Source organism: Pocillopora damicornis, chromosome 14 (assembly GCF_964200805.1).
Source record: "Pocillopora damicornis chromosome 14, jaPocDami1.2, whole genome shotgun sequence".
NCBI lineage: Eukaryota > Metazoa > Cnidaria > Anthozoa > Scleractinia > Pocilloporidae > Pocillopora > Pocillopora damicornis.
This window is the reverse complement of record NC_142683.1, coordinates 17,735,746-17,758,915: the sequence shown is the minus strand read 5'-3', so window position 1 is coordinate 17,758,915 and position 23,170 is coordinate 17,735,746. Positions and strand designations below refer to the sequence as shown.

The window sequence follows — 23,170 nt, the reverse complement described above, 5'->3', positions numbered from 1 at the left end:
GAATTCTCGGAATGAAGCAACAAAGAAACATTCTTATCAGTTGGGAGAATTTCTTCATAACTTGGGAGTTTATGAGTAAATTAAAACAAGGTAAATGAAGAATTATCTTCAACTGTAAATAAAAATAGCATCAAAACACTTCATACGAAATACACTGACATTACACAAAGTATATTTAGTTAAAACTGTTAAAAAATCTAACAAAGATATTATCAGACATCTTCAAATTAGACTAAGGTAAATTGAAAGTAATGCAAAAAATTTGAACAGGGAATTTTCAGAGATCGAAAGTTTTATCCTGAAGCCCTGAACCTTTTCAACTACGGACTTCATTTACATTTGTTCATGAACCTTTTCACCAAAATATTTCCCATTGAAGACTACATGGCTTACTTCAACTGCTTCGCTGATTAATTGGCGTAAATACTTTCTTACTAGAAACAACAAATTCCATGTCACATAAATTAAAAGTCACAGCTATGGAAACTTTAGTTAGAGAGAACTCTGCTTCGCTGTTTCCTTGTTAAGATCGCATGGACAATTTTTAACCTCTCTGTCTTTGTTGTTTAAAACGAAAAGATAAGTGTGTGATAAAACGGACTAAAATTGACCAAACTCATTTGATTTAAAACAGGGTTGTGACCAGCTTTTGACTTGTTACAGGCCTGTTCCCTAAGAAAGTTCAATTTTTGTTTCAACATTTGCAAGTCATACCATAAAAGTGAAGCGGGAGGAAAACAATCGTAGGCCGGGAATACGGAACTAGAGGCTGACTACACCCCTAAAAGTAGGTCTAATGTCTCTAACATTATCTGTGTTGTTTACTTCAAATTAAGCTTAGAATGGCAATCTTGGCACTGATAGAATTAGCTTGCATTTTAATGGATAGAAAAAAAATAATCATATTTTCTTGTGAAGATAATCTCAATTTGTAACAAAGTAATTTATGATACCGAGATATCATCCAAAAACTTTGCATATCATACTTTGAAATAAAACTTTCGCCAACTATTGCTTATCAAAAGCTTAGAGTATAAATGTAATTAAAACCCGGCGGACAAGCTCCTGGTAAAGTACAAGAAAAAACCTTCAAATTGTTTTACATACAACTTAATGTAATACAGGAACAGAACTGAGAGTCATTTTGGCGAGAACGAAAACCTCTTAATCGCCTTTAACTACTGCATGCATTCATAACAGAAGCCTTGTTACATTTTGTTCTCCTCGCAAGCAGCTAAATTTTTAAAATAACAAAAAAAGGCGATTCCACTGATCAAAATATAATGAAATAGTCTCTTTTTATTTCTTCACCAAGGTAGAGTTACACATCTCAAGTTCCATTTAACGAAAAAGTAAAAAGTAATGAAAAATGGCCAAAACTTGCCAAAATAGAGAAACATGTAAACCCTTCAAGTTTTTGTGTCATTTTTGTAATTTTTTTTCGATGAAAAAAAAAATCAACTTTTTATTTGTGTGATTTTATATTCAAATTTTCTTATTTCTTGCCATGAAGTCAAGAGTGACGTCATCTCCAATCAGCAAAAAGGGCGCCCAATATTTGATGTCGCAGTACTCGTCTGATTCTCTTAGGCTTTTCATGGCCAGGTTCAGTGACTCGCCTGCAGATTTACCTCCTGCGAGGTGTTGATAAAAGGATTTCATGAACTCAAGAGTAGCCATGTCGTCAATCGCCCACAGGGACACCACAACTGACCGCGCACCAGCCCCCATAAAAACGCGCGCAATGCCATTCACACCTTCAGCCTTGATCTCGCCCCGACCACTGTGGCAACAACTAAGCACAACAAGTTTGGCGCGAACTTGAACATTCCTCACATCTTCAATTGTTAAAATGTAATCCTCCCCCGTTGGCACAGTACATATTTGGTCTGGATCAGGTGCAAGAGCAATTTCGCCAGTTTCCATACATGCGTGTGCCGCAAAGTGAACTAAGGAGACGTGACTGAGTCTTTTCAAAACCTCACGCTTCGTGGCCTGTGTGCCAGTGATTGGCGTGATATTCAGAATTTTTCCGATCATTTCTACTTCTTCTTTAGCACACGGAAGCTGCTCCAGGACTTTCATTCCCTCGCTGTTAGTAACCTCGGATACCCACGGATCTCCTACAAGTAACGCACCACTGCTTCTGTGATAATCATCTGGGCAATCGGCAATGAGTCTAAGACTTGCTAACGATGGAGCGAGTCGGATTCTGAATGATTCACACAGGTATTTAGAATTACCATCCTTCAATGCAGCGTAAGGAGCGAGCCACAGAGGTCCATCGGGAATAATGACTAGCTCATCTCCTTGAACCAGGTCAGCCACCGGCATCATGACGGTGTCATACAAAGTGCTCAAGCATTCGTTTAGTTGAATGGGAGGTTGAGGGTTGTCTTCTTTAGTTTTCTCATCCACCTCTAGACGGCTACCCCTCAACGCATCCAAAGATCGATTCTCGCATCTCACATTAGAACGAACACCAAGTTGTATATAGACACCGAGCATGAACAACTCAAAGAACTGGCTAGCTCCACTATTCTCTGAAACAAAACCTTTGAGTTTGCTTTGCCTTAGCTGAACTTGTTTTCCTTCGGACACAACCCAAAGATTGACATCAGCTTTGTCCACTGCCTGAAAAACGGTATTTGATGGAGCGTTTTTTAAAACTTTTAAAATACGTTTCATCCAAATCGATGAAGGTTTAGCAGTGACTGCTAAATCTTCATCGCCTGTCTTGTGCTGACTTGTTCCGCCACAAAAACTGGATTCCATCAAGTCGGTCAGAGCTTGAGCTCGTGTTTTCTCAGCAACAAATAAGGCTTCTTCGATATTTCCCTGTTCTACGAGAACTCTCCACAAACCCGTATACGCCATTCGATGCCGATCTCGAAAACTAACTTTCCACTCATCTTCAGATTTTAAAAGTACTCTCAAGGAATTGAATAAGTTTATACTAGCTTGGTAATGTTCAGCGGCTTTTGGCCGTTCACCCTGCAACTCAAAAACGCATCCTAATGAACAGTAGGCCATTGCCTCCAAGACTTTGTCTTCGACCTCTTTGGAAATTTTGAGCATTAGGTTGTATGACATGTTGGCCTTTACCAAATCTCCTTGTATTTGATACACATCGCCAAGATTCCCATGAGCGTTGCCCTCCCCTTGCTTGTCTCCTACTTCTTTAGCTATTTTAAGATGTAGGTTAAGGTACTCTACGGCTTTTTTAAAGTTACCCACATCGTAATGAGCATTGCCAAGATTGACATAAACACCACCCTTTCCGTGCTTGTCTCTTACTTCCTCAGCTATTTTAAGATGTAGGTTGTAGTACTCTATGGCTTTTTTGAAGTCACTCGGGCTGACTCCGACACACACAAGACTCCGATAAGCAATGCCAAGACTACCATAAGCGTTACCCTCCCCTTGCTTGTCTCCTATTTCTTTAGCTATTTTAAGATGTAGGTTGTGGTACTCTATAGCTTTTTTGAAGTCACTCAGACTGTAATAAGCATTGCCAAGATTGCCATAAGCGCCACCCTCCCCACGCTTGTCTCCTACTTCTTTAGCTATTTTAAGATGTAGGTTATGGTACTCTATGGCTTTTTTTAAGTAACCCAGACTATAATAAGCATTGCCAAGATTGCCATAAGCGCTACCCTCCCCATGCTTGTCTCCTACTTCTTTAGCTATTTTAAGATGTAGGTTGTGGTACTCTATGGCCTTTTTGAAATCACCAAGACTCCGATAAGCAATGCCAAGACTACCATAAGCTTTACCCTCCCCATGCTTGTCTCCTATTTCTTTAGCTATTTTAAGATGTAGGTTATGGTACTCTATGGCTGTTATGAACTCACCCAGACTGCTATAAGCATTGCCAAGATTGCCATAAGCACCACCCTCCCCATGCTTGTCTCCTACTTCTTGAGCTATTTTGAGATGTAGGTTGTGGTACTTTATGGCCTTTTTTAACTCACCCAGGCTCTGATAAGCATTGCCAAGATTACCATAAGCTTTACCGTTCCCATGCTTATCTCTTACTTCTTTTGCTATCTTGAGAACTAGGTTGTGATACTCTACGGCTTTTTTGAAATCACCCAGACTGTCATAAGCATTGCCAAGATTACCATAAGCTTTACCCTCCCCATGCTTGTCTCCTACTTCTTTAGCTAATTTAAGATGAAGGTTGTGGTGCTCTATGGCTTTTTTGACGTCACCCAGACTCCAGTACACAGTGCCAAGAATGCCATAAGCACCACCCTCCCTATGCTTGTCTCCTTCTTCTTTAGACATTTTAAGAAGTAGGTTGTAGTACTGTATGGCTTTTTTGAAATCACCCAGACTCTCATAAGCATTGCCGAGATTCCCATAAGCGTCACCTTCCCCATGCTTGTCTCCTACTTCTTGAGTTATTTTAAGATGCAGGTTGTGGTACTCTATAGCTTTTTTGAAATCACCCAGACTTTCATAAGCATTGCCAAGATTCCCATAAGTGTCACCCTCCCCATGCTTGTCTCCTACTTCTTGTGCTATTTTAAGATGTAGGTTGTGGTACTCTATGGCCTTTTTAATATCACCTAGACTCCGATACACCTTGCCAAGATTGCCATAACCGTTACCCTCCCATTGCTTGTCTCCTAGTTTTCTAGCTATTTTAATAAATAGGTTTTGGCGCTCTATGACATTTTTTGAATCACCCTGACTGTCATAAACATTGCCAAGATTCCCAGAAGCACCACTCTCTCCACGCTTGCCTTCCCATGCTTTTTTGACATCACCTGAACTTGCACTACCATGGTCAGAGCTAATATGATCTTTTTCTTCCATGCACTTATCTCCCACTTCTCTGACAGACTGAAGTCTTGATGACAACAAGACGCTATGGTTTTTGTCAATCTTATTTTCATGTTAAGGTTTAAAAATGTAGAAAAAACAAAAAAGATTATTTTTCTGATCACATTGGTATATAATAGTCCATTTTTATAGTTGTGTGCTTGGTTACCAAGTCTTTGAACAGCCGTGTGGCTAAGGGTGACCTTGTTATGATACAAACATTGCTGCTTTTCAAATGCAAATTATTTTGTTATTATGCCCTCTAGATATTGGTCTCTTTCACAACGAGGTCACCTTCAGCCTTACTCCAAATCAAAGGCTGGGCGACGAAGTACACATTGCAAAATGGCCTATTAGGAGGACTTGCGGGAAAGGTAGATGTTTAATCAACATTCAGTCTTAAAGTCAGTTATGAAGTAAATGTACACATCACAAAAAGTTTTCTTCTGTGTGCAACCTCAAATTTTAATGGAAAATATCTAGATATAATCCCTTGTTTCCAAAACTGGGAAGCACTTGCTCGATTTTTAAATTAATATGGCTTTAACATCAGACGATTGTTTTGCAGCAGTGGAAGAAGAGGGTCTACAACACAATTATGTGTCTTTAAAAGTTGTATTTGTCCATACGAAAATGCAATGAAAGCTTCCAAGTCTCTGCATAGTGGAAAGAATTTAAAGGGAAGAAAATAAACATAATATATATAAACATTACCAAGCTTCTTTTTCTGACTCATTTCAGAGAGATCATCTACCCACATACCATGTATAAACTGAGTGAATATTAGTCTTTTAACTAAATTAACGTACCAATTGTGGCATGGATAGTACGACTAACTCACGGCTAAAAGGTGTATATCACTATAAAGTCATAACCCATGCAAAAACAATTGCGAGATCACTTGTGTGATTACACTTGGAAGTGTGATTTATGAAATCACACTTCATCACTCTTCTAATCACAACACTTCACTTGTGTGATTTCCTATTTGAGAAGTGTGATTTGTGATGAAGTGTGATGATGAAAAGCGTGATTTCATAAGGAGTTGGTTCAGGCAAACTTATCGATTCTCCTCTTTCAAGGAGAATCGAGGTTCTTCCAACAAGATTGAATAGAAGTGAATTCTTCCGGTAAGAATGTATTACATCTGAATATCTTGAGAAGTGTCTGTATTTCATAAATGGGCCTTTTGCAGTTAGAGATCACGTGCTTAGATACCGCATAGCAACGAAATATGCAAGTCATAGATGAATTGTTTATGTTTTTGGTACGACTTAGATTAAGATTATTTGAGCCAGGACCTTGCTCACAGATTCCAAGTCCATATATCCTCTGTCAGTAGAACGATAACGACTTGATATAATTATCTTTATTTTATGTTGGGAAGTCAACTAATATGGCCCTCAAGGGAGGATGTCAATTGTTATATGCCTGAATGTTTTCGTACCCTTTATCCAACTACAAGGGTGATCATAGACTGCACGGAAAGTCACGTGCAAACCCCTAGCTCACTCTTACTACAGTCTCAATTATACTCGTCTCACAAAAGCAATACTACCCTTAAAGGATTAGTTGGGATAACTCCTTACGGGGCAGTTTCCTTTGTTTCTAGTTTGTATGCTGGTGCTATATCAGATAGAGAAATCACTAGGTGTAGTGGTATTTTGGATTTGCTTGAGGATGAAGATTCAATCATGGCAGACAAAGGTTTTGATATTGAAGATTTGTTATTAGAAAAAGGGGTTCAGCTCAATATCCCCCTTTTCCTACAGAGTCAAGCTCAGTTTTCATCAAAGGATGTACAGCAAACGAAAACAATTGCAAGTCTTCGTATTCACGTGGAAAGAGCAATTAGGAGAATCAAAGAATATCATTTTTTTGATTCTGATGTGCCACTGATTGCATTAGGTTTAATCAATCAGATATACACATTGACATGTCTTCTCACAAATTTCCAAGGCCCTTTGATTGCTAACCCGAATGGGAGTCAACAGTAATTAGGCCAAGTTATTGTAGGTGGGAAATTTAACTAAACCATGGAAAGAGTTCCAAATCTTCTTACTGAAGAAGTAAGTGCTCCTAAAGAAGGTTTTTTTGTCTATTGGGATGCTGTAGAAATAATTCATAGGTTTACTGTTATTGCTCTGTTAGAAGTTTAAATAAACTCAATCTAGTTTTCAATGTTCAAAAAAAAAATCAGTAATAAATGTTCCTTTGCTAACTCCTTTGGGTCCCATCAACAAAAAAAAGACTAAGATAAACATCAACTGCATATTTTAATATTCTCCCTTGCCACGTGCTTTACACACATTCATCACTTGGTTTTCTTCAAAGTAAACTCATTTGTAATGGCATCCTTGATAAGAAAACGAATATTAACAAAGTCAATCTCCCCCTTCTTTACCACTTTTATTTCTGATAAACCAAAAGGATTGTAGCCATTCTGAACTGCTTGAAGATCATACACTTTGCGGTCTGGGCTGCAGCCAAGCTAGGGGCATTTACTTTGCGGTCTGGGCTGCAGCCAAGCTAGGGGCATTTAGGATAAATTATTAATCCAGATGGAAACAAATTCACAGAGCCATCCTTGGCTTTGTTGGCATAGGCCATTGCAGCCTTTGGCTCTAATTCTATGCCTCGTCTCATTGGTGCAGTTACAACATCTCGAGAGGGATCGAGTTGTTTAATTAAGTTTTCAAAGTCTCGTACCCGTCTTGCAACAAGACCAGACTTACTTGCTACAATTCTCTTTCTGCGCAGCATGCGCCAAAGACTGTTTGCACTTTGTGTCACTGTTTTCTTTTGGATGTCAAGAGATACCTCTTTAGTCAGACTTAGAGCATCTAAGGATGATTGCTGTTTTTGTATTAGGGCAGTTGAAACACTGTTGTCAAATCTGGTTTCAGCAGAGTCCAAAGGTAGTTCAGGGAAATTAGTACAACTAAAATCATTAATAACATAATCTTCAGAGAGTTTTGTTGATTGGAAAGAATAGAACCCCTGAGTACTTTCCCATATTTACTATTCTCTAGCGGTATGCTGGCAAGCTTCTCTGCTCTTGGAAGACTACTAGCTAACAATGATTTGATTTTAAAGTTATCAAAATTTTCTTTTGTCATTGTACAGTAAACATCTGATGGAGAGTAAAGGGTGCTCTTGATAAATTTGTTGTAATTAGCACCTACTTTCGGTTTCTTAACTAAGATGTCTTGAGTCTCTTTTGGCTCAATTCTTTTCTCTCTTGGTATACACCATCTTTGTGGCATACTGGTGCATGTCAAAGCATCAGGAACTGACCGGAGACCACGCTGTTTGCAATGAGCCATATAGTAAAGAAGTCCAACCACGTGGTGACAGTATCCTTCTACACCAGCTACACTCGAACATCTCCCAGACGTTGAACAGTCAACAAGATTAATCCTCACCACTAACGACAACAGTCCTTCTCAGGACTACACTCACCCGCACGATCAAACTACACTGTTACAAGATTAATCCTAGCTTCTAGATTGTGTGGGGGCTCACTCTTCTTCATTGAGCGGTAGCATCGGGTACAGCAGCATCCGATTCATAAGTAACTAAAATAAGAACAGAAAAATTATAGGATCGCGCGAACTCGAGCCAATTTAAGTGAAATCACCAACATAAACATATTTTACCTTTTATATCGTGTAAATATCCCGGCTCGGCAAAGAACTTATAAGCTTTTGCAGTGCTCTGGCACCCAGACTTATCCTTTGCATACTTCTTCACAAATGCAAAAGTTAAATCAGGCTGGGAACTTATGTCTTGCGAGGAGTTTTTCAGCTGATGCGAAAGAAGAGAGACACCGAAATTTGATTAAAAAAGGCTGATTACAGCAGCGTTTTTCGCTCAGAAACTAAAATTTATTCAATAGTAAGTTGATATTTTGTTTTCGATAAAAATAAAAAGCCTCTCAGTTGATTTTACAAGTCTTTTTTCTTCTCACGTACCTTGGTTAGACGCCATGTTGTTAATATGTCGCGCCGCCGACGTGAGAAATAAATGGGACAGAATTCGCTCCAGTTTTGGTATGGTTTTGTTGCTGATACACTCCAGGGAAGCTGTTGACTAAAACTTACTGGATATCTAGAGGTGGGATACCTTACGCCTGTTATCCTTTGTATTCTTTGTTCGAACGCAGACCGCTGTGATCTCTAGAATGTCTGAGATCATTAGAATGCTTTCTCTCCAGTATGGCGTCGCTATGCGGTATCTAAGTACATGATCTCTAACTGCAAAAGGTCTATTCTTGCCATAAGAATCGGGAATTCTCTTTTCAAGAACGAGAATTTTTCTGACAGGCAATGAAGTACGGAGTTCTTCTGGAAAGAATGTTTAATTGCAAATCTTATGAATAGAGTTATAATTACAGAAACTCTTGCTCTAAGAATCGGGAATTCTCTTCTTGACAATGAGGATTCTTTTTGGCAGGCAATGAAGCAGAAAGTTCTTCTAGAAAGAATTTTTAATTGCAAATCTTATAAACAGAATCGCAATTTTAGAAACTCTTGCCACAAGAAGCGGGAGTTCTTTTTCTCAAGAACGAAAATTCTTTTTGCCGCAGTTAAAAATTAAGGATTCCTTCAAAGGATACAGCTAATCCCTTACCACACCAAGTGATTGCTTCTTCAAATCTCTTCAGTTCAACACAGGCAGTGGCTCCTGTAGGCAACAACACAAATGGGTATATAATTACTGTTCAGTAGCTCAATTCCAAGAAAAGAACCAGAAACCTGACTGAAAGCTAAATCATTACAGACCAGAAAAAAAATAAAATAAAATACCTTAATATAAAGGAAAAGAATAAACAGGCCCTATTAGCTTTCAGCTAGACTAGCTTTTGATAATTGAAACTTCTGAGAACAATTAAATTGGGAATGACAATTCTCATAAAATCACTCTGAGATATACATAGAATATAAGACATGCATGTGAAAACAGAAAAAGGGTATATTTTTTAGTTGATCTTTTTAGAACTAGGTTAAATACAAAGTAAAAACTTTTATTTGGTATTAATACTAGTTTCCCTTAGTCTGAATTAACACATTCGATTTACTCAATCAGTTGATAATCGATTCTTAGGAAGTGACTCAAACTAAGGTTTTAAGTTCACCAAGAATAAGATTCTCTCATGCTATTGTTGATATACTAGTTACCAGGCTCCCAGCCTTTGTTTATAGTGCCTCATGTTGATGTAATAAATTAGTTGTAGTACAGAGCAGCCATCATGAATTACGTTCCTTGGCTTGCGAGTGAGTTCGAGAACATAACAGCTATCTGTTTAGTTACATTATTGTTACATGTATTAAAACACTTGAAGTTGAATTATACTTGGTGAATGAGGAAAATTTCCTTACAATTTTGAGTTAAGTTAATTAAGTCCTTCCTTCTTCTCAAAACAGCTAGATAGTGACTTAACATATCTGACACCACTACCTCATCCATTGAGCAAAAGGAATCTAAAATACTCGTGCTAAAATTTTGCTTTACATTCAGCATTGATTTCTTCATCCAACTCAACATGATATTCTCATCATAGTGGAAAGTCATGGCAAAGCAGCCAAGAGCTGGATTCAAACATACATCAGAGTGGTTTTGACCACTTAATTTTAATTTAACTTTAAAAAGTCAATGAGATATATGACCTTCATATATTCTTAACAGTGAAAAGTTTGTTTGTATTATCATTATTATATTATTATTATTGCACAGCAAACATATCTAACCTCGTTCAATTGCCTCAAGGAAAGTTGGATTTAACCCAATGGCTGCTTCTGCATCCCTTAGTGAATTCTGGTGATTTCCTGTTTTTAAAATAGATATCTCTGATTAGCTGTACATATAGCAAACTCACCACCCTTACATTAATTTTAGGTAAATCCTGTGATCCTTATTGATATCTGGGGTAAGAGGTTAACCCTTTGTATGTTTGAGAGGCCACGATAAGGCAAATGTATTTTCCAGAGAATTTCTTTTATGGCATACATTCAAAATTATCACCTTTTTCAGAAAACTACTTCTGACAGCCCTTAGCTTCAAAAGAGAAAAAAAAAATGCATATTGCAGTTATCATCATCTTACCAAGTTTAAAATGTGCATTAGCCCTGTTGTTGTAAAGTTTGGCCTTCAGTTCTTTCTCGTTGCAGTTCATTTTAATTCCTTTGGTGTAAAAATGGATAGCATTGCTGAAATCGCCTTTCTTGAAGGCCTCATTACCCTCCTTCCTATAAACATCAGCTATGGCTGCAAAAAAAATAAAAAATAATTTGTTTCAAAGTCTGTGATTGTAGTTAATCAGTGTATAAGCAGAGCTGCCAAGATCTGGAGATTCAAAATCTGCCTGACTCTACTTATCCCCTGAAAACCTTAGATGACATCTGCAGCCCCTCCCCATCCCCCTCACAGGACAAACCTTACTCAGTTCATTTGTAAGAGACTTTTTTCAGTTGAAAGTTCAACCAATGAGACTCAGTTGCTGTTGTGGTTATTGTTAAGAAGAAAGTGTAATCCCACTCTGAAACAATCTAAGTGCAATCAAGAAAATTAAGGTAAGAACCTTAAGATAACCATAATAACATTGAATATGGAAAATCTGGAGTTCAAATGTTATGTTTCTGTGGGGAACTGACCCAAATCCTCTTTTATCTTGAAGATTTGATGACCCATATGGGAGACCCAGTGTCTCCTTCTGTGTCTCTGAGACTCCCTGTTAACCAGAGAGAGTCTGCATAATTATAAGTATAAAAGAGCCTACTGCTTTGATTACATTTAGATGGTTAATGAGTCAATAGCATCCAAATGTTGCAATCATAAAATCCAGAAGCAATATCACTTATAGACAAATAGTTATTATATAAATGATAAGAATAATAATAAAGATGAGATTAATAGTTGTGATGATGCTAATAATATGGGTAACAATAATGATGATGAGAATTAAGCATCCATCAATTTGAAGCAAACCCCAGGGCATTTGAACTTTGGAGATTGGTTTCAAATTCTCCTTCCTCCCTCAAAAAGTATGATGAAACGCCCCACCTAATTTCTATGTAAAAGGAAAAATTAGCAACCATGACTTTCAACACATGCAAGCTTTAAAACTAAGATCTTGTAGACTTTTTTCATCTGACCCATTTGATGGCGAAAGTGCACCATTGTATCTATTTTGAATACCTCCATACTCGATGATATAACTCTTGTATTCAACCAGAAAGTCTTGAAAGTTCTGGTTTAAATTCCCCAATGCCAGTCAGGCAAGGTCCAATTTCCCCCTTCCCTCCCCCCTTTGGCTTGGATGATGATCAAATCCCTGTGGGTTTTGAGTTAAGTTAATTAAGTCCTTCCTTCTTCTCAAAACAGCTAGATAGTGACTTAACATATCTGACACCACTACCTCATCCATTAAGCAAAAGGAATCTAAAATACTCATGCTAAACTTTTGCTTTAAATTCAGCATTGATTTCTTCATCCAACTCAACATGATATTCTCATCATAGTGGAAAGTCATGGCACAGCAGCCAAGAGCTGGATTCAAACGTACATGAGAGTGGTCTTGACCACTTAATTTTAATTTAACTTTAAAAAGTCAATGAGATATATGACCTTCATATATTCTTAACAGTGAAAAGTTTGTTTGTATTATCATTATTATATTATTATTATTGCACAGCAAACATATCTAACCTCGTTCAATTGCCTCAAGGAAAGTTGGATTTAACCCAATGGCTGCTTCTGCATCCCTTAGTGAATTCTGGTGATTTCCTGTTTTTAAAATAGATATCTCTGATTAGCTGTACATATAGCAAACTCACCACCCTTACATTAATTTTAGGTAAATCCTGTGATCCTTATTGATATCTGGGGTAAGAGGTTAACCCTTTGTATGTTTGAGAGGCCACGATAAGGCAAATGTATTTTCCAGAGAATTTCTTTTATGGCATACATTCAAAATTATCACCTTTTTCAGAAAACTACTTCTGACAGCCCTTAGCTTCAAAAGAGAAAAAAAAAATGCATATTGCAGTTATCATCATCTTACCAAGTTTAAAATGTGCATTAGCCCTGTTGTTGTAAAGTTTGGCCTTCAGTTCTTTCTCGTTGCAGTTCATTTTAATTCCTTTGGTGTAAAAATGGATAGCATTGCTGAAATCGCCTTTCTTGAAGGCCTCATTACCCTCCTTCCTATAAACATCAGCTATGGCTGCAAAGAAAATAAAAAATAATTTGTTTCAAAGTCTGTGATTGTAGTTAATCAGTGTATAAGCAGAGCTGCCAAGATCTGGAGATTCAAAATCTGCCTGACTCTACTTATCCCCTGAAAACCTTAGATGACATCTGCAGCCCCTCCCCACATCCCTCACAGGACAAACCTTACTCAGTTCATTTGTAAGAGACTTTTTTCAGTTGAAAGTTCAACCAATGAGACTCAGTTGCTGTTGTGGTTATTGTTAAGAAGAAAGTGTAATCCCACTCTTAAACAATCTAAGTGCAATCAAGAAAATTAAGGTAAGAACCTTAAGATAACCGTAATAACATTGAATGTGGGAAATCTGGAGTTCAAATGTTATGTTTCTGTGGGGAACTGACCCAAATCCTCTTTTATCTTGAAGATTTGATGACCCATATGGGAGACCCAGTGTCTCCTTCTGTGTCTCTGAGACTCCCTGTTAACCAGAGAGAGTCTGCATAATTATAAGTATAAAAGAGCCTACTGCTTTGATTACATTTAGATGGTTAATGAGTCAATAGCATCCAAATGTTGCAATCATAAAATCCAGAAGCAATATCACTTATAGACAAATAGTTATTATATAAATGATAAGAATAATAATAAAGATGAGATTAATAGTTGTGATGATGCTAATAATATGGGTAACAATGATGATGATGAGAATTAAGCATCCATCAATTTGAAGCAAACCCCAGGGCATTTGAACTTTGGAGATTGGTTTCACATTCTCCTTCCTCCCTCAAAAAGTATGATGAAACGCCCCACCTATTTCCATGTAAAAGGAAAAATTAGCAACCATGACTTTCAACACATGCAAGCTTTAAAACTAAGATCTTGTAGACTTTTTTCATCTGACCCTTCGATGGCGAAAGTGTACCATTGTATCTATTTTAAAAACCCTCCGTACTCGATGATATAACTCTTGTATTGGACTACCAGAAAGTCTTGAAAGTTCTGGTTCAAATTCCCCAATGCCAGTCAGGCAAGGTCAATTTCCCCCTTCCCTCCCCCCCTTTGGCTTGGATGATGATCAAATCCCTGTGGGTTGTTGCTCAAGGAGAAGGGAGAGGATGTTGAAGCTTTCAAATTGATTGTTGCATTATAATGGATAGATGATGATGGTGGTACTTTATGATGCAAACTTACAAAATGGATGTTATATAATTATAAAATGTTCAGAGAAATGTGCACACTATGATTGGTCAGAATAAGTTCGTTATATTTCCACAAATCAAGTGCCTTACATCACACAAGTGCACTGTTGAGATATAATGCACACAGCCTATGTCATCGGTATGAGTGCCCGCAATTCATGATACATCTTATAAAAGAAATTAAAAAACTTGTTCCTCAAGCATTGTTGAGTTATATAAGCTCAAGGTAAGGTCTCACACTCAAGAAGTGTGAGAAGCACTTGCCTTCAGCTTGTGCCCCTCCTCACTTCTCTCATGTTCTTAAAAATTCCAGCATGCTTATATAACTTAACAATGCACTTGGCATGTTCTTATTTCTGTAATAAAGTATTTACTTATCATAACTTTGTGTACTTGCTTTGAACTTTTAGAAAAGAAAATAACAAAGGTTTCTGTGTCATAGATCTTCTCAATGAGCAGCATATTGTAATCATAGAAGAGAGTCATGACTGGCCAAAATATAATTTAAAGTGGTCATAGTGTACATTATCCTTCTCCACACCTGGAGTCTGCTTACATTCTAGAAACTTGTGGAATAGAAATTATTCTAAAAATAACAGAAGCTGAAGTTGAACCTAGCTCACCTCGTAAAGTGTCCTCATCAAAATCTGGAGCATTTTCTTGGTCAGGCAAGTCTTCAGTTTCGTATAGAACTTTAACTGGACTTCCTCCTGTAGCCATAGCAACTGTAAGAAGATGCTTCTTACAAATAGTTAGTGTTTTAAGTTATCCTGGCCTGAAAAAACAATGGTTACGAACGGTACTAAACATCAACTCAACATATTACCCAGTTGCAAAATAAATATTTTTCCCTTCTGAGAATGGGAGGATCCTAACATAGACAAAAAATCACAAGCAATTAATATTAATGGCATACTAAAAGCAGCAAAAGAATAAAAGATGTATATACTAAATGAAACAAGCATTAATATTTAAATGAGCAACAATTCATTTCTCACTATGATAAATTTGAAGATTTACAAAAGACAGTACTAATTGACAGAGATAAATTGGGGAAAAAAAATCAACATGACACGACACGAATTCCTGTTACCAATTAATCATAACCATTACAAGTTCCGAAAAAAAAGACATTTAGGACAAAAATCTTTTTCAAATTTGAAAATTTCCCAGTTATGGTTATGATTAATCCTAGTTTCCTCAGATGAAGCAACTAGGAGTATTACTACCCACGTACCCCCTGGACAGGATGTCAGTCCATCCCACGCCGGCTACTCCCCAACTCTCCTCCCCCCTCCCCCCTCTGGCATTTTATCAGGCTTTCCTGACTAATTTCTGCTACCCATTCATACTCCTGGGTGGAGAGGGGCACTGTGAGAAACAATAAAGTGTTCTACAAGAACAAAACACATAACCTGGCCAGGTTACAAATGCAGACCTCATGACCCTGAGTCCACCTCACTAATCATAAGGCCACCATATCTCCACAAGAGGGGAGAGTTTATGTTGAATCCTTGTAAGAAACAAATTTTAAAAAACCGAAGAAAAAGAAAAATTCTCTTATCTGATTTTTAAATAGGAACTACTGGTCAAAACTCATAAATGATGTATGTCTTTATTCAATTTCCTAAAGTTGAACTGACGCCCATATTCATAATTCAACTGTTAAACTTATCACAGGAAATACAGTGAAATATATGTATTTATGCATGCTGATGTATGTTGAAATGGATTTAAATACTGTAAAACTACTGACATTTGTGGTTTACAAGTATATGTGTATTAAACAAAATTGTTTTTGCAATCATTTCATGTTTACATTGTTTTGTGCACAAAATTGATTTGCCTTTGATACTAACTTTAATTCTCCTAATAATCAAGAGTGGTTGTCTTTTAAATATCAAATAATCTTTGCTGGTTGTCTATTTGTACAAAAAATATCAAGAAATGTGGAGCAACAAGGAAATCAGTTGTTTTAGAATTCAGAATAGCCTGAGATACATGTACAGGGTAGATCATTTTTGCGAAAGCCAGTAGTAACTCCTTACTAAGCAGTCGAGCACGAGGCTTTACTGAGGAATATTGGCCCAAGGTTGCGGCAGTATAGAAATGACATAGTGCTAATATTCCCCAGCAAGGTAATGGTCATGTACTAATGTCACTTGCACTAAACTAGTCTATTTTGAATTTTCTGGCTTTTAAGTGAAAACATAGGCATGCGTAGCATGCAAGAGTTTTTTTTTTTTTTGACTGGGCGGGTTGAGATGGGACACTTTGTGTACCTAATGTTTTCATTTTTGTAACAGAAAAAGAGCATAACTATATAAAAGGACGAAAATATTGCATTACTTCACCTTAAGAGAAAGAGAGAAAAAACCTAATTTATCTGACCTCACACAGGTATCTTGTGGTCTATTGTCTCTATTGCCTAAAATTCTTCCAAGCAAAATTAAAATGGATTGGTGCCACGCTTATTGTTGTCTCCTTCGCAGCAGTTGTTTGGTCTCGTCACACAACGCCATCTATTCCCCGACGGAGAGAGAGCGCGTAGCGTGATGAGACCAAATAATAGTTGCAAAAGAGACCACACTTACTGCCGTTCCTCTAACAGAGTGAAAATCAAAATTATTTGTCTACAGTTAGATGTCTAAAACATATAATTCCATGTAATTTTACTACGAAAAACAAACTGAAACTTTCTTGTATCTCCAATAGACTCTAACCAAAGATTTATTGCGATCTCGACCAAATGAAGATACATTTCGCAAGAGAAAAGGATAATATTTGAGAGAGGGCTCCTTGATTGGTTGTTGCCTATCTGGACTTTGTCCACTGTGTGTGAAATACCTGATAAAATGCAGGTTGTTTTCAAGGAATAAACACGCGATTGGATTAAGTCCAAGGTAGTTAAAAGCCGATTTTATTCGTATAAAAATTGAAAACGCGGGAGAATTACGTGAAAAGTTCATTATCAGTAGCATTTAGTGTGAATTTTTTTTCAGTGGGGTTGGACAATGCGGTTAGAATACGTGATCATGCTGGTTGTTTAGAAGGAAATGAAACGTAATGGAGCTAAGTCTAATTTAGCAAAATGGAATTTGATTGGTGAAATAAAATTCAAACACGTGAAAAATTGCCTAATTTTTAAGTAGTGCAATGATTGGGTATGTTCTGATTGGTACGTTTCCATGGTACGTGATGGAATGTAAGTTGTCACACACGAATTACCCAAGAATTCATGAAATATCTCTTCTAAAATTTGCAATCAGTAAACTAGGTCGGGAAAGCAAAAGAAAAAGAAATATACATATCCCAAAAGTCTGCACACCACCTCCCCTACTGTCTCCCTCTATTTGTTTTTCTGATGGTAATCTCGTCTCTAAAAAAAACCGCTTATTCATCAGTAATAATTCATTCTATTTCAAACGACAAGGTAATTTTTCATTACCAGAAATCTGAGACATCGATCATACTTCACCTCTCCAGGCCTTTAAACATGGCGGAGAAACAATTGTAAAGAAATGTGTGGGATAAAAAATGGGTATCAAGATCACTGATCCATAGGTGAGGATGTAAATCTTCCACTGCTCATAAGAGAAAGAAAACATCTTTGTCATAATAAAAATTTTTGTTTCGTGGGTTATTTTTAAAAGTTACGTCCGGACAAATTTTGATACAAAATTAAACCTAAAGCAAACTCAAACCGTCTCAAAAAGTCTCAAATTTAGTCAAATATTACTTGAGAAAAGCTCAATTTTTGACATCAAACCTTGAATGAATTTACCTTCCACCACTCTCAACAGTATCACTCGTTAATTTATGTAGGACAAAAAGGAGCAAAGAAGACGATCATTTATTCTAAAATCTATCTGCGAGTTGGATTTCAGCTCATTTCATTTTCCACAGGTGCGTTGATAAATATTCAATTACGCTGTTGAGTTAATTAAACCTACATTTTTCAAAAAGAAGTCAAATAATGCGTTAAAGAATTCGTATGTTGATTCGTTGCCTTAAATTTTTCTCTTACTAAAAATACCTGACAAGTTTTATACTATTTACAATTTACAGCAAGGAGCGGTTCAAAACATCATCCCCTCGAAACTTTGTGACAACTAGGTCCTCTTTCAATTTCCATAATGCGAACAGGATATAACACGTAGCCGGTAATTTACATTCAAAATCGAAAGGACAAAGGCGCTAGATTATCTGGTAACACTCAGTTTTCTCGGTTCCAACTAAATATTCTTATAGAAAAAAAAGAGAAAGCAGGGACACAGCACTTTACAACGATATCATATTCATAAATTGTTTTTGTCTGCGATCATATGGTCTAGTATGGAGAAAGCAGGGACACAGCACTTTAGATCGATAACATTTTCATAACTTGTTTTTGTCTCCGATCATATGGTCTCGTGTGTTGTTGCCGGCTCACTTTGCTGAAAGAGCTATATGAAAACAAGACCCGTCATGCCTCTTACCGAATTGTCTTTATTTTAAAATGTAATAAGTTTTTCTTACTTAATTCAAATTCGCAATGTTACTGATGGAACATTGCGAGTGGGTGAGAGAAAAAATCCGCTTAGTTTTATAAATTATTTCAGAGCTTACCTTAAAACGACGTTTCGTCAGCCACGAAGCGTTGATTTAGTCCTTAATAACCTGTTCAATTCGTAAAATTTTTCAAGACCGAAGATATTTTGATGAATTCCTCAGAAGATGACTAAGCACGAACGGTGTCGACCATAATGATATTTTAACCACTGCGTGACATTCTCAGGAAAACCAAAAGTTGATGATACATTGTGAACTTTCCCGAGGAAATGAGTCATGAATAGTGAATAATACACGGGCGTGCGCAGATGCGAATTTGGTTGGTGGAATACAATTCAAGCACATAAAAAAATTGCCCAATATTCGTGAAATGCAATGATTGGGTATGTTCTAATGGACTTTGGACGTTGTTTTAATGGTACGTGATAGAACGTGAGTTGTTAGGCGTGTTCGTTGTGCGAAAAGGAGCCGTAAACACACGTTTGACTTTAAAATGATACAAAAATGAAATGCGAAACTTTCATGTCCCGATAAATCTCGACCTTAATCAACGAGGCTCAATCAAATAAGCCCAAGATTTCTAGTTAATGTCATTCTTTGTGCACAGCCCCCTGATCCATGACATCATTTATAAGAACATGGGTATGCGTAGCATGAGCGGGTTGAGATGGGACACTTAGTGTACCTAATGTTTTCATTTTTGTAACAGAAAAAGAGCATGACTTTCGAACGGACGAAAATATCGCGTTACTTCACCCTGAGAGAAAGAAAAAATCTTAACTTATCTGAACTCACACCACAGGCAGCCCAAGCTCCAGCTGTGAGATGAGATGATGATCTTGCGAAATAAGATTCATGGTGATTTTTTCGGATTTTTTCGGATTTTCTTTATCTGGCTGTGACTACCTTAGTATTTTTATGAGTTGTGCCTTCTTTTGACTTTCCCCTTAGGCTCAATAAATTCAAACATGGAGAGAAAATACTAGGGAATACTACACACCAATGAATAGTCTACTAGGTTATTTATGATCCAACTGCTTTTTTTTTCTACCAAGTCTTTCTGCTCATTTCTCATAAGGCGGGAAAAGCAAAGTGGATAGAGAAGCGCAGCGTGCGCAGCCGACCGGTTAAACAGGTTTTTTTACAGTACAAAATAACCAACTGTACACATGTGGTATATACATATATTCGCGTTATTTGAACTCTACCTTGTGCAGTTGGATTATAAACCAAATTATCTTGTCGTACCCCTCACCGACGCAGCACCACAGTTTCCTTAGAAACTAAACCCATTTATTCATACGTTGTTAATTACAATGCCTGCAGCTGGTGCGAGACCAAAAGTAACCAAAATATAGGAGTAGAAATCTCCCAAAAACTCAGCATACTTCGTATACACATACCTTAACATTACTAAAATACTTCTCGAGTGCTTCACATAACATTATTCTCTCACTTTCATACGATCTGATTAGCTATACTTTATTTGTGTTATTTTTTTTTATTACTTTACATTTTTTCCAGTCTATCGAGTTCATGTTCCATATAAAGCCGTTTTCTTCTTGATTTGTGTTCTTTGTTTGAAAGAAATTTGATCATATGAATTAACGTTTAAGCGTTTGACGAAAATGAAATACCCTATGCATAAATCAATTGATTTAACAGCTCGTTAAAAGGAAATGTGTAGCAGCGAGAGAGGAGAATTAACAATCAGATCTTGGGAGTTAAGGGTTTGAGTCTTTTGGAGTGATAGAATTATCACTAGTTCTTCGGATTAGATAGAGCTACTCTGCTAGATTAAATCGTTTTGTAAAGAATCCTTCGACGGTGGTATATATGCGTTGATAACGAAAATCTGAAAAGGAGACAATTAATATGACATGAGCCTCAAAAAATGTTTAGTGAAGACGTACATCAATCAATAAAAAAGTCTTCCTTGGCGTTCCTTCCTAGTTCCCTGAAAAGAGTATGCGTAGCCTCGATGCTAAAGTTTTAAACTGCCTTCTCCTATGAAGGAGACTGTCATCGTAGCGCAGTTTAATGAACAATAGCTTTGTAAAATTAGTTTAAAACATTTGCGCTCGTTTTCTACCCACTCGGAATTAGAAATGTGAATTCAAACTTTCTGCGTCCCTAGAGATAGATTGTGAACGCAGTCTCGTCTGGTCACCAAGATCGCAAAACCTTGGCGATCTCGTGTTTACCAATTTGTTTATCTTCCCTGCAAAAGGTTTCTTGTTGCTGTTCACCTTCCTCGAGTGTAACATTAACGACACCACTGTCTTTTACCGCACCTACAAGAGTGGGCATCTCCACTTGTCCTGATTGCAGCTGATTATCAAGGACATTCGTGTCAACCATACCAGTTACTTCCGCCTGTAGGCCACTGAGGGGGAGGAGCGGGGCCAGGAAGCAGGAGAGGGACCACTGTGGATTTTGTTGTCATTCCTTGAAGTATCCGTACAAGTGCAGGACATACTGAACTAAAAATTACGATGTATGGGAATGATTTTGAATTCAGAAATTTTTTTTTTCTTTTCAACTAAATATTTTCAACCTAGCAACAATAGAAGAATCTCTTCCATTAAAGTAATGACATAAGCACAAATAGATGACTTTTGCCACTGTTCTCACACTTATTTTTTGCCTTCTTTAATCGCTCTCCACAAATTCGGCAAATTTTTCTAATATTTGTTGATGTTCAGAGAGAACCGAGTTCTAAACTAAACTTGGACTAATTCTAAATTGACTCAAGATATGTTCCGAAGTTCCTTTTTCCGACCTTTTATTTCTTCAGAAGGGTACACTCTTAAGGTTTGTACCTTCTTTCAGGAAGGGGTGCGGGAATATTTGTATTTTTGTGTTATTGCGTGTGGTTCGTTCCATTTGAGGGAGGAGGGATTTATTCACTGAAAAAAAATTCAGATATCAAATATATGACATTCATATATTCTTAACCGTCTATTCATCACTTCACGGGTTTATTTAGAACCACCATCATGACCAGCTCCCAGTTGGCTTGTTAGCTCAGTTAGTAGAGCGCTGCACCGGTATCGCAGAGGTCATGGGTTCAAATCCCGTACAGGCCTGAATTTTTTTCAGGCCTTATTTTCACTACTGCCTAAGTAGTGCACATCACTGCGAAGATCACTTTCATTCATGTCTTTATCCGCAGTTCAAATATATGACATTCATATATTCTTAACCGTCTAGGCTCTTTCTTGTTGAGCCGTTAGCCGTTTTCAGCGGTTTCAAATTGAAAATGTCAATCTGACATGCGCGAGCTAAATTTCCACTGGCGGGCGTTTTGAAACAGCAGTGCACCAGCCGAAATGCATGCATCTTTCAAACTCAATTTGTCTGTTTTCTACAACGTTCAAAGACGTTCACCTAAAATGGATCTATATTTCAAGTGTGTTTTTTTATTTTTATTTTTCATGTCAATAGGCCACCATTGTGTCTTTAGAACCCAATTTTTTTGCAGGAAAAATTCGTCCCCAGATGCAACATTCAAACATTTATATATCTCATTTTAAAAAGGAAAAGGAAAAAAAAGCAATTCCTGAGGAACTGAAACAACTAGTTACAAGTTTATACAAAGGATCAGTAGCTGTTTACATTTGCTGACATTATTTTTACTTTATAAATCACCTCTGAGCTGATCAAGTTCAGAATAATTTTCACATTTGTAAGAAAGAGGGTTAGTCATCGTATAAATAGAAATGAGTTTTCCAAATGCAAAACACTCAAATATAACGCGTAAACTTTCGCAAATGCGACCGATGTTTGTAAATTGTTAACGAATATTGTTGCCTAAAGAATTTGCGGACTTATCATAACGTGTTTAATGTCCTTTAAAAGGTGCCACCTGTTGTTTGTCTATATCCTATTGTATAAAGAGTTAAGATACATCTTAACTAGTGCAGTACTTGAACAAGTCACTAAAAACCGAACTCCGGTTTTAAAGGAGAACCCGAGAAACGAAAACAATCAACAATTAAGTAGACGCGAAAGCATTAGCGCTGCTGCGTGTTTTGCCCGTTTTCTTGTCAATCGGGTCATTGTTTTCTGCAAAAGTGACTTTAAAATGCAAACACATGCGCACTACCTTCGTGATGGCATAGTTCTACTGAGGATGAGGGTGGAGATTCACAACTGTGTAGCTGTGTCTTGTTGTGGGTATTGCTCAGCTTCTTGATTTCTTTGAATAGCCGGCAAAATGGGAGTAAAATTTATTATCTAAAGTAAACGTGAATTTTCATTATTCCGAGTTAATAATGCTGTCCGTGAATGATTTATTTCAGACTATTGGGGTTCAACCCAAGAATTCAAGACATGTTTCCCGCCTTTAATTAAGAGTTTGAAACTTGAAGCCGTAATC

The 23,170-nt window shown here is 37.2% G+C and overlaps 1 protein-coding gene and 1 pseudogene across 1 annotated transcript; both read right to left on the bottom strand.

Moving 5' to 3' along the window:
* Positions 1-1,485: 1,485 nt before the first annotated feature.
* Positions 1,486-19,072, bottom strand: LOC149034813 (uncharacterized). The gene is made up of 10 exons (XM_089194915.1): positions 18,847-19,072; positions 14,862-15,013; positions 12,893-13,054; positions 12,538-12,615; positions 12,248-12,378; positions 11,411-11,560; positions 10,936-11,104; positions 10,581-10,658; positions 9,449-9,516; positions 1,486-4,893 (listed from the first exon to the last, which is right to left on the bottom strand). Exons 2-10 carry the CDS (start codon positions 14,956-14,958, stop codon positions 1,486-1,488), a joined length of 4,341 nt encoding a protein of 1,446 aa, XP_089051041.1. The 5' UTR covers positions 14,959-15,013; positions 18,847-19,072.
* On the bottom strand, positions 7,088-8,820 carry LOC149034814 (uncharacterized; annotated as a pseudogene).
* Positions 19,073-23,170: the final 4,098 nt, after the last annotated feature.